The sequence below is a fragment of the Seriola dumerili genome, unplaced genomic scaffold (genome assembly GCF_002260705.1).
Source record: "Seriola dumerili isolate Sdu_G_001 unplaced genomic scaffold, Sdu_1.0 BDQW01000121.1, whole genome shotgun sequence".
Taxonomy (NCBI): Eukaryota; Metazoa; Chordata; class Actinopteri; order Carangiformes; family Carangidae; genus Seriola; species Seriola dumerili.
Window position 1 is genome coordinate 421549 of NW_019174376.1, and position 11583 is coordinate 433131.

At 39.2% G+C, this 11583-nt stretch overlaps 1 protein-coding gene across 1 annotated transcript; it reads right to left on the reverse strand.

Annotated features, from left to right (window-relative positions):
* Positions 1–805: 805 nt before the first annotated feature.
* On the reverse strand, positions 806–5019 carry tas1r3 (taste 1 receptor member 3). Its single transcript, XM_022748333.1, has 8 exons — positions 4814–5019; positions 4377–4677; positions 3768–4124; positions 3238–3654; positions 2935–3138; positions 2666–2786; positions 1741–2111; positions 806–1643 (listed from the first exon to the last, which is right to left on the reverse strand). Exons 1-8 carry the CDS (start codon positions 5017–5019, stop codon positions 1035–1037), a joined length of 2586 nt encoding a protein of 861 aa, XP_022604054.1. The 3' UTR covers positions 806–1034.
* Positions 5020–11583: the final 6564 nt, after the last annotated feature.

The window sequence follows — 11583 nt, forward strand, 5'->3', positions numbered from 1 at the left end:
AAGTAATTGGCAACAATTTTATAATTGATTCATCGTTTCAGTCAACTCAAGAAAAAAGTGGAAACAATTCACATTTCATATTTCCTGGTTTCTAATCTCAAATCAAGTCTAAATTTAACATTTGCATTTTGGGGTTTTGTATTATTATCTTAGGCTTCAGTGAATAATGATGATTATTTCCTGGATTTGTACTATTTATTGACGTTTTATACACTGAACAATCAATTGATTATGAAAGAAGGTAACTGTCAGATGTATTGTTTGAAAGTTTCTATGTAGTTTATTTTATGTGTTTGTGTCAGAATAAATAAATTAATATCAGCTGATTTATAGTTATTGGAATTTTAAACTGACAAATATTAATATCAGTTGCCACAAAAAACTGATATTAATATCAGTTACCAGAGTATTGCTAGATCTGTAATTTATAGTATTGATTGCTACTTTTATTTATTGAGAGGATTGAAACACTCCATGCAAATAAGAATAATCTGTGCCTTGCTCAGTCCACAGATACTTAGAGAAAATTTCAAAGAAAAGTTAGAAAAGTTACAGTTTGTAAGAGCATGCCTTTTAATTGTGTCTTTATTGTTATACAGTTAATGGAGTTAACAAGATTAACAACAAGCAAGATAATTTTTCTTAAGAAATAAGTTTCTAATAATTTCTAATACAAAATCAACTACAACTATTAACCTACTGTATTTACCTAGAGTATTTATTATAATGAAGCTATACAAAATATACATTTAAATTGTAAAATATACTGTTTCTATACCTACATGAGCAGTTTATTAGTCATGTTGTTTATAATTACATATTAATTCAACAATATATGAAACACTTATTATAACCTAATGTAACAGTATATCTCATAGCTTTTAGGCCTAAGCTATAATATTCTTTGTTCACATACAAAGCATGAAAATATAATTTTTACAAAATATATGATTCTTCATATATTCCTTTTTTATATATAGGTTTTCAGTCATAAAATTGCATTGTGGTAAACATCATAGAGACTGTGTCTCTATTTACTGCCCTGACTGTGACTGTGACTGTGACTGTGACTGTGGCTGTGGCTCCTCCTGAGCTGGTGTTGGTGGGACACCCTCTAGGAAGGTACAGAAGTGCTTTGGTGTATTGAAGTCAGGTTTCCTCAACAGCAAGTAGCATTTTGGGAAGTAGTAGGCTGCCACCAGTCCCAAGTTGCTCGCCAGGGTGAAACAGACATGGACAATGGACCTATTCTTTGTATTCAAGCCTATGTAGATTGGAATAAAGGTCACCCAAATCACACAGTAGATCAGGGAGGAAAAGGTAATGTCCCTGGCAAGGTTATACTGATGAAGAGGCTTCACTGCCATGAAGGTACAAATGAATGATATAAGGGCTAATACAACATTCAAACCTTGCATTACAGCGAATCCCATTAAAGGTAACACTGGACATGACAGGAAGACCCTCACAAATACTATTTTCATGTTTGCCTTATATTCAGACAGTGAGGGCCCTTCTTGAACAAACCAGCCACAGAGACCAGCCTGCACAGCACAGCAGACCAGCACACACATCCAGCTCCCAGGGCCTCTTAGGTGCAGGTAAGAGGAAGCTGTGTCTGGGAACTCTGTCACGAAGAATATCTGTTTGAAAAAAAAAAAGGGGTTTCAGTCTGTTTACAATGTGTGATCTTCATATTGTTTTATATTACAGTAATGTATTTTGTCTGTCATTCCTCACCTGCAGTGAGATGGACGTGATAATGGAGAGGGCGACTGTTTGCAAAATGGAGATGAGGGGCAGCTGAAGCCGACACACCACGTCCCCTGGTTGCCCCAGGAAGAGCAGCAGACTGAGGCAGGCTCCCATCAGGCTGAGCAGAGCCACAAAAGTCAGGGCCCCACCTGAGGCCATTATCAATGGGGTCCCTCGATGCTTCAGGAACACAACACCAACTGACCCTTGACACAGCAGCAACAGCATCCCAGCCAGCATCAATTGCAGAGCTTCAGGTATGTCCCAGGACAAAACGTCAAAGGTTGGGTCAGTGCAATTAATGCTGCGGCTCAGGGACCATTGACCTTTAGGACACTTAGTACACTGGATGTCGTCTATGAGTCAGAAAAGACAGATGGGAATTTGGTTTGATGAACAAGCACACCATCTAGAAATCAAATAAAACCATGTGATATATGGGTTGATTGTGTCACCATTAATAGAATAGTTTGACATTTTTGGAAATACACCTATTCCTTCTTTCATGTCTGTGCATTGAATTTGGAGCTACAGTCAGCAACGTGTTATATCTTGTTTGTGTAATCCATACAAAAGCTGAAGTGAGAAAATATCAATTTTAAGAAGGCAACATCATGATGACAACAAAACTCTCTGATGTTACTGCACCTGGCCAAGAAATAGTCTTCCACAAATAGTAATTTTCACATTTTAGCTTTTGTACGGGTAAACACAAAGACACAAAGTTTAAATTATTGAGCTTTACAGGTGCTGGTAGGCAGATTTTGTTACATTTAAACAGAGCCAGGCTAGCTGTTTCCCCCTATTTCCAGTCTTTATCAGCTAAGATAACTGGCTGCTAGATCCATCCTTATATACAGTATATACTAATCTAAGCAGAGATGCAGAGATGTATGGACAACCACATTACCCTCATTTGCCCGATAAGTGCCTGGCAAACAGTCGATGCAATCAAAACAGCAAGAATGGAAGCCTTTGACTCTGCGGACCTGGCCTAGCTCACATGTTGCTGAACAGGTAGACTTAGGAACCTGCAAAAGTTGTGGCATAACAGTTAGAATTGTCAAGCCCCCCCCCCCAAAAAAAATCAACATTTAAGAGGAATTTAATTGCAAAGTTTTTAAAGTGTATATAGGTTTAAAAGTTTATATCAATTTTCTAATAAATTGCTGACATTACCTCTGAGTTTGCAGTGTGCCATTTCAAGAGGGACTTGTTGATGGACAGTTGCTCAGAAAAGCTTCCAACAACTTCAAATTCTACATCTGATGCATTCCAGATCCACTCAATCAATTGGTATCCTATGTTTGGGTTGCCATTACTGTCAAACACTATATGTGTGCCATTTACATCTACAGAAGTATTTCTTAAAACCTCCAACAGCTGCAAAAGAAGTTTTTATTCATTATTTAATTTCAATATTGTTAAAAAATGATTTAAACTGTCTGCAATCACCTACATAGCAGACAAAAAAAAAATCACCTTCCAGGGATAGATTTTGGTGTCAGATCCCCACATACAGGCAGTTGAATTGCATCCCAGCAGGTTATGTAGTGCCTCTGCCACACTGTAGATGGCAGCGTACACACTGAAAGCTGTGCGCTGCACTGAAGGGTTTGTCACCAAGCTTATATTAGCAGGTGATAAATTCCAACATTGTGGGCAGGGATTGTCGGGATTGCCAGATTTTGCTGTGGGATGGGACGTGCTCTCCTTCTCCTTGCTCAGTTTGATGAAGAGCTCCTCTGTGTAGGCAGTGAACAGATCCAGGGTCTGTATCTTGTCAATGAACCCAATGATCGTGCCGATTTTTTTGATATTGGGTATAGAAGTAATTCGATTATGGATGCTCCAACTTGTGCTGGCAACCCACACACCTGTTAGATTCCTCCTTATAACCTGTAGGAAATTGGATTGCATGATTGGTACTGAACTGAATATAATTTGTCCACCAATCACATGTAATACTTGTAACATGCTGTCCCACACTGATAATTCTCTGTGTCACTAACCTCTTTAAAAAAGATCTCTGCTGACTCTGAGAGAGAAAAGACCACTACTACGCCAACGTTGGTTGCTTTGATATTGTCAATGATGGTTTTGACTGCTGGTTCAGGGTCAGTGTATACAGGAATCAGCCCCTGATAGGCCACACATACAGACATGTTTTCTGCTATTTTGGAGAACTGCTGCACGCCTTGTTGTCCATACTCTTCTTCACTGCCCACCACTGCCACCCAGTTCCAGTCAAACTCTTTCATTAGAAGTGCCATGACATCTACTTGCCATTTGTCGCTGGGCACCGTACGGAAGAACGATGGGTAGAGAAGATTGTCACTGAATTTGTCACTGGTTGCGCCGTAGCTAATCTGAAGTGAGAAGAGTCATATTATGATACACTAATGTTTCTCAGGCCTTCCCATTATTGAAACAGTGTACTTTTACTGAGGTTGCAGTACAGCTTGCATTCCAATGGGCAATTGTTTTGTGTAATTATGTTGTCAAAAATATAAACAAGACAAAATAACTGAGCAAGTGACAATAATGGATAAACAAATTCATATCTACAGCTTGAAGAGGCAAATGTTCATATTTACTACCAGATGTATTTGTAACCCAACCTGCGGCATCAGAAAGAATCCTAGGAGTTTTCCAATGACGGACACCATTTCTGAGCTAAGAGGACCAATCACGGCTGAGATGCTGGTCTCGTAGCTGGTGTAATTACACTCCACAGATAGTGCTTTGTCAGATTTTGCAGTGAGGAAGGAGATAGTAGGCTTCACAACAATGGCAGATTGTTTGCATGTGTCATAGATTTCATAACCCAACTTGATGCCAGGGAGCAAGATTTGTTTCCCGTTGATCTCATCTACTGCATATTTCATTACCAGAGCGAGGCCGAGTCCATGTTCATTTAAACTGTGCGAAACCAGACAGAAAAAAAAATAAAACAAAGAAGAAGCCTTGTTAGTAAGGTTAAGCATACATATTGGTGCAGTATCTCAGAGAAAAGGGTCATTATTCCCTAAAAATAAAATTTTTCTTATCACATTACCTTTCACAGCTGATGTTTTCCGGCTCCCTCCTCTGGCTGAGGTTGCTGGAGAGCTCGTTAATAGGAAATAGCCCTCCCAGCATAATGTCCCCGGGCAAATGGAAGAGACTGGTAGAAATGTTGTTGAACCATTTAGGTGAACCATTCACACTGCAGCTCAGTCTAAACACCCAGCACAGAACCAGCAGAATGAACGGTGCAGCCATGGTGCAGATGAAGCCGGAGACTGAAGCTGGAGTCGTGAGAACAGAGTGCATATGTGTCAGTACATCATGAAATATTGTGGTATGCAAACTCACCAGTAAGCCCCAAAGTCAGCTGGCGTAAGTGGCCCCTCCCTTCCCTGGCCACCTGAAGGTGTGATATCAAATGCAAATGATGTGAAATGGCCCTTATAATACTGACTATACTGTGGTATACATAGACATGAATACAGATACATTTTGCTGTTATTATTAGAAAAAACATCATCTGGTATTAAGTGCATTATTATGATTTTGTCCACATTGATAGAACCATAATTCTGAATTAGCTGTAGTGGCATTTTAATAGATAGCGTTATTGGTTTTCACATTTTTAAGGTATTGCTTGTAAGACGGTAACACTCACTTTGCACCTTGTGTGCGTTTGTGTGTTTGTTGTGCATGTGGTGTCCATCTTTCCGGAGCAGTTTCCTGACATTTGCTTGTGGTTTGCATTTTGATCCTCTTCACTGAAAACTATCGGACAGGAGATGAGCACACAGTAAATTGCTGTTTGCATGCCCAGCCTGTGTTGTTATCACAGAATTTATCACTTTGCATATGTCAGTTTGTATGGGTTGCTTATCATTGTCTTTTTAGTGAAAATTTATACTAATTTATCCATATTACTGCCACCATTGTGTCGTTATGAAAACCACTAATGTGTGCTTACCCTGGAGGTCGTAATGTTAATAATGACATATATATATATATACAGTATATATATATAATAAGATGTGTTTTATTGCATGTTTTCTCTTTTGGTTTGTCATCTTTTGCCTTCACCTCAGTGTTGATTTTGCATGTTCATTTGCGTGCAGTGCTGTTCATCCATAAAGCAAATTGACATATTTCCTCCCACAATATTTGCATAACCCTTCTGTAGACATATGCATTTTCAAATTGTCTTTTTAAGACAGTTTTGAACAGGTTGTTCCTCATAACTTTCATTGTTCTTTTGCTACTACTGCAGGTCTAGGCCATTTGTTTTCAAAGGTATTTTCTATCACAGAATTTTGAAAACAACTGCTTATTATTGTGTTAATGTTTTATTATCCTATAAAATACCTTTTTATGAAATCGTGCTATACATTTAAACTAGAAAGGAGAAAATAGTGAAGTTAAGAAAGAGAGTAACACTGGACAGATTGTTACTCAATAACTGGGTCATTGATATTCATACCTCCATAAGGACAGAGTGAGAGTCTCCTGTCCACCTGACATGCAAGTCTTTGGACTGTGCCAGGAAATTTGAGCTCCCACCAAAACCAATGTGAATTCAGGGAAACCTGAAAACAGCAGTTGGAAATTGATTAAAGTGAGCTGATAGTGACGACAGCTGAACCACTGTTGTACTTACGCATCATGTTTGCAAACAAATTTTCTACCCTGTTGGCTTCTGGTGAAATAAGAGCAAATGATGACGCACTTGAATCAAAAAAATGTTATAATATATACTCTTTTAAAGTGCCTCCACTGTAAATCCTTATACTTTTCTTCTTCCATATCTCATCAAATATTCAAATGTTTAGACTGCACTTTCAGTTTAGTTTCAGTTCGTCTACGGCTGCAAATAACAATTATTTTAATTATCATTTAATCTGCCAATTATCTTCTTGATTAATGGATTCCTTCTTTTGTCTATAAAATGTCAGAAAACATGAAAAATGCCAGTTATACTGTCGTGTACAGCAAAGAAATGCATAAAATCCTCATATTTGAGAAGCTGGAACGAGCAAATATTTGTCATGTTTGCTTAAAAAATAACTAAAACAATTATACGATTATCAAAACAGTTGCCAGTTAATTTTCGGTCGATCAACTTAATCGACCAATTGTTGTAGCCATGTTTGGTACATCTTTTGATAAGTCCTAAAATCCTATTTTCTCACAGTGATGTAAATCCACTTGTAAGAATTCTCAAAGGTCAGAAATCTGCGCTGCGAACAGCACAGACCTTTCTCAAGCAAGTCTTGAAAGCTAAATGTGAGACTAAAAAAGTTTTTTAATCTTTTTCAGTGATTGTCTGGAGTCAGTTTGATTGACACACATCCTGTCTACATATTACGTAGAGTGAGACTTGCAATAGGGAGGGAAAATTAGGAAAACTAAGCTAATGATTTCTAGTGAGGGTGTCAACAATGGTGTTGTCAGGCTTGAGAATATAGGTTACAAATTTTACAGAACCATCCAGCTAAATGACTAAATTGCAGCACAGATTAACTGGTACAACAGGAGGGGAAGAGTAAAACCAGAAGCGAAACAGAAACTGATTCACAATGAGGAAGAGTTTGACTTTGTTGGTCCAGTTCCTGAACATTTCTCTTTGATGTCTGCATACCAGCTTCCATACAAAGTCCCAGCAGAGTCAATGGAGGGAGTGGCCAACATGACCATAAGTATTCTTCTGATTGTCATTTGATTTATAGGTTAAGTTAATTAGTTGCTGAGCAGAGAGCAAAGCAATTACCACAGACATCGTTCAACTTCACATGAATTTACAACATAAACTTGAGTCAGATTGAAGCATAGTTTACGTTGTGACCACTCATAAATTTAGTAGAGATAAACACACGAGTCAGTCCAGTCCTATCCAGTACAAACAATTCAATACAACTTAATGAGTCATAATGATCTAATCTGTTTTTTCCTTACACTGGTTTTAAAGTGTTAGCTAATGTGTGAAAATGTTAGAGTTTTATATGGCTTTCGTCTTGATAATTTGAACAGTTCTCTTCTGTGCTGCATTACAACCAAAAAACTTTCAAGTGCACTGTTGCAGGTTCTTGTTGTTAAACAGTATGTGAAATCAAGTTTTCACAATTTTTCTCATGCGCACTTATCTTTTGATGTGAACAAGCCTGATTTGAAGAGGTATCAGTTACAGGAAGGGTTTGTTCAGGGACATAAAGGAGGTATTCTGTTGCCTATCTTGTGAGTCATCTTGACGTAGGAAGACCTGTGATGAAAGTCGGTGTTTTTGTTTAGCACAGCTTGTCTGCTCGCTACGCGCACAAGTTCATTCTTTTATCACGAGATGGCATTCAAGGTTCTATCCTCCCTTTGAATAGCTAGGATCACTGTATTTGCAGAAACATTTAAAACTGCTCATACGTCTCTGACTGGATCTTGTGTGTGATTAGTGCGGGCTCAGTGTTGCTGCCCGGTTCTTGTGTGCAGACAGTAGATTCAGATTAACATCTTGTTTAGGTTGGAGCAGCTTTCTTTCTCAAGCGTGAATTCACCTTTTGCCTGGCTGTGTCTTGTAGCTACGGAAAACGCTCATTAATGATCTGTGCCAGCATCACACAAATACAAACACATTGTCTGTCTTGTTTCCAGGTATTAGATAATTTGGCACTTCAATCATTATCATAATTACACTAGGCAACCTCCTTAAAGTAACATATCTCTTGGTTGTTCAGTATAGTAAATACATGATAATAATATTGTAGTTTAGAGGTACATTGGATCTTCACTTATGAACTTCAGAATTGTTGTTTTTAAAAAAATATCCATACAGATATGTTTTGTTTTTATTCGTCCTGGTTTTGAGATATTGGTTTCTGTGATTTCTGCTTTAATGCAATAGAGTTCCACTGAATTTCGTTGTCAGTGTATCTGCGGGTCTTGACAAGTCATAAAAAGCTTTGAATTTAGTTTAGTTTAGAAAGTATTAAAAAGTCTTAAATTTACTTTACAGAATGTTCTCTCTGGCTTGCCTTTGACAGTAATGTTTTAGTATCCAACCTGCATGCTCAGGAGACGCCACAGACTAAAAGAACTGGGATTGTTTTGACAGTGAGTTGTTCGTGCAAGAGGCGGTTTGGTTCCTTTTTTGTTGAGTTTCAGTCAGCACCATCAGACCTGTAGCAAACACTTTCCCCACTGCTAGCTACAGTAGCTAGATAGCTCATCATCTCATTATGGACAGGTGTTGGCTTAAATTAATTTGAATTATTTAATACTTTTTTTTATTGCTTAATGCATCAATATGTTTTCTGCCACTAATCTGGGCCCAGGTCATATCACCTTTACTTACTTGTATCGTTATTGTTTTTACATTTATTGTTATATACTGCTGGGAGAAGGTGATATAATAAATAATTCCAGGTCATATCATCCCAACTAGTTTAGTTAGATCAGGACCAGGTATTAAATTGCATTCTATGTCGTGTTATGAAGGACTGAAAAAAGTCTTAAATTTAAGCTGGTGAACTCTGCAGAAACCCTGTGTAGTCTTGTTTTGGAAACAATGTACCAGTTCATCAATCAAGTGACTTTTTTCAACAAACTGTTATCAGTGAAACTACCTGGAAAATCATCAACAGTGGACAAATTAAAACCAACTTTTGAAGGTCAGTTTCTCTTAACAGTCCCCCAACTCTGGATATTGCCTGTATTCACTGTACAGTATAAATTTGTTTTACAATATTGTGCGTGTGCAGTCCACCACTTCACGAGTGTAGACATTTACGCAGCCCAGCCACTAGATGTCAGAGGTGTGTATTTTATCGGCGTCACCTATAGGACTCCTTCAGTCTGCTTTTGCCTGTAGGGCTGAAATCTGGCACTTTACTTAGACATACAGAAAGGCAAAAAAATATTTATGTTTTGAAGAGCTAGATGGCAGAGGGAAGAAAACGAGGCGTATTGTTCTGCTAGTGATGGAGTGAAGGTGGAGCTTCCTGCAGCTGTGTGGGCAGCAGGTACATTGTGTAGCAAAGGGCTGTTTGAACAACTGATAACAGAGGGGAGTCAACCTGCGTAAATGCTGAAATGATTTTCTTGGTCTTAATGTTTTAGTTCACTCAGAATCTGAGAAAACATGTTTTGTCCTGCAAGTCTGAAACCATTTTTGTCTGTAGATTTCCGTGGGTTAGCCTTATGACCTGCAGAGGAGGGAACATTGTTGCACAACACCTCTCACATTTAGAAAACATAAGACGTTGTTTGCATCAAGGGAAAACCTTGCACGTCCTGATGTGAAGAAATAGATACGCTCGCACGATAGGGTGCTGTGGTGCCTTTGTGCCAGTGTTAATGTACTGTTGCTGGAAAAACACAATATGACACTAGTGCCCTTTTTTCCAGTCCCAAACGGTTGAGATTGTTGCAAAACACAGTCTGAGCTGCAGTCCCTCCCTGAGAGAGACCCAGGAATACCACCCGCTCTCCCTTGCTTCCTTTTGCCCTCCTTCCCTCCCACCACTTGCCCCCCTTCCCTCGCCTGCAGAGTGGCCGGATCAGCCTCGCTCTCTAATCTCCATCGCTGGCCTGCGAAACACTAGGCCCGTTGTTGACATGCTGGCCTCATACCCCACAGGGGCTGACAAATTATTAGCCAGCCTCTCTGTGCAGAGTGAGGACAGCCAGCCAGGCAGCAGAATACTAAACTGTGCTGCTGGACATGAGACCATCTGTCCTGATCAGCTCCGTGGCGGTGATGCTGGAGAAAATGTGGGAACGATGAGATCCTGGTGAACGACGGCGGGGGCGGCTGGTCAGGGTTGAACCAGCTGTGGTGGTGTAACATGACTCAGTTTACAACATTTTGCAATAAAGCTTGTGTATGTTATCACAGGCTGAACATATGCGTGTTATGGAGGTTTTTTGCCTCACCTTGAAGGGTTAAATAAAGGATTCATCCTCCCCCCTTCCAGCAGTAAAACTTGTTCTTCTTCGTGTCTTGCCTGTGTGTGTATGTGTATGTGTATGTGTGTGTGTGTGTGTGTGTGTATGTGTCTCACAAGTGTGTTGCAACTTGTTTCTGCACATACATCCACATGTGCAAAGATATATAAACAATAGGCTGCATTACTGTGCATTGTTTTATTGTACATCTGGGCTGTGTCTATTGTCAGCCGGCTATTCAGGCCTTTGCTTCGTTTCACATCGGTGCTTAAACTTATCACACTTATCTATGGAAGTTTTATGCATGGCTGCAACACTGAACTGTACACAGCAGATAGAAAACAAAAAAAAAAATTAAACAAATAATACCAGCAAATACACCAGATTCTTAGAACTGTGTTAGCACTGTCCAAGGACTGGAACAGTGATGTTTGCACTCTGGATTAACTAACCTGCAGGTCAGGGAAAAGTAACTCTTTGGCGGTGTTCAGCTCTGAAAACCATTTACAGTTCAAATCAAGGACAAGAGTGTTTGGCTTCATCTCTGCCAGTCTGCTCTGTTACTTCCACAGCAGTGGATGACTGACTCACAGCTGCCCATGGGGTTGAACCAGTAGGGATTTTATGAGCTTGTTGAATAATTTGAGAAAGGGAGTGTTTTACCTTGTGCTGCACGCTTGTTCTGTGTTATGAAATAAAACAAAGGGGATTGGCAAACTTGGCAAACTGACTAGGATAGTGGTCACACAAAAAGCTATTTTAAGTGTCGAAAATATTGCGAGATTTATTCAGACGTGCAGACAGAAAAATTGGGGGTGGACAGTTCAAAGACTGACCAAAGACCTTGAAATCTGACATCACAGTATCAACTGATTCAGTTATCTTTCAGCTTGT

What these genes read in the sequence shown, in the direction of transcription:
- tas1r3 (XM_022748333.1), bottom strand. Translation starts at nt 5,019, where the DNA reads ATGGCTGCACCGTTCATTCTGCTGGTTCTGTGCTGGGTGTTTAGACTG. An exon ending in CCAAAATCTATCCCTGGAAG is followed by an intron (nt 3,139 to 3,237) that starts GTGATTTTTTTT and finishes CTTCTTTTGCAG; the next exon opens with CTGTTGGAGGTTTTAAGAAA. An exon ending in CACTTATCGGGCAAATGAGG is followed by an intron (nt 2,112 to 2,665) that starts GTAATGTGGTTG and finishes TCTGACTCATAG; the next exon opens with ACGACATCCAGTGTACTAAG.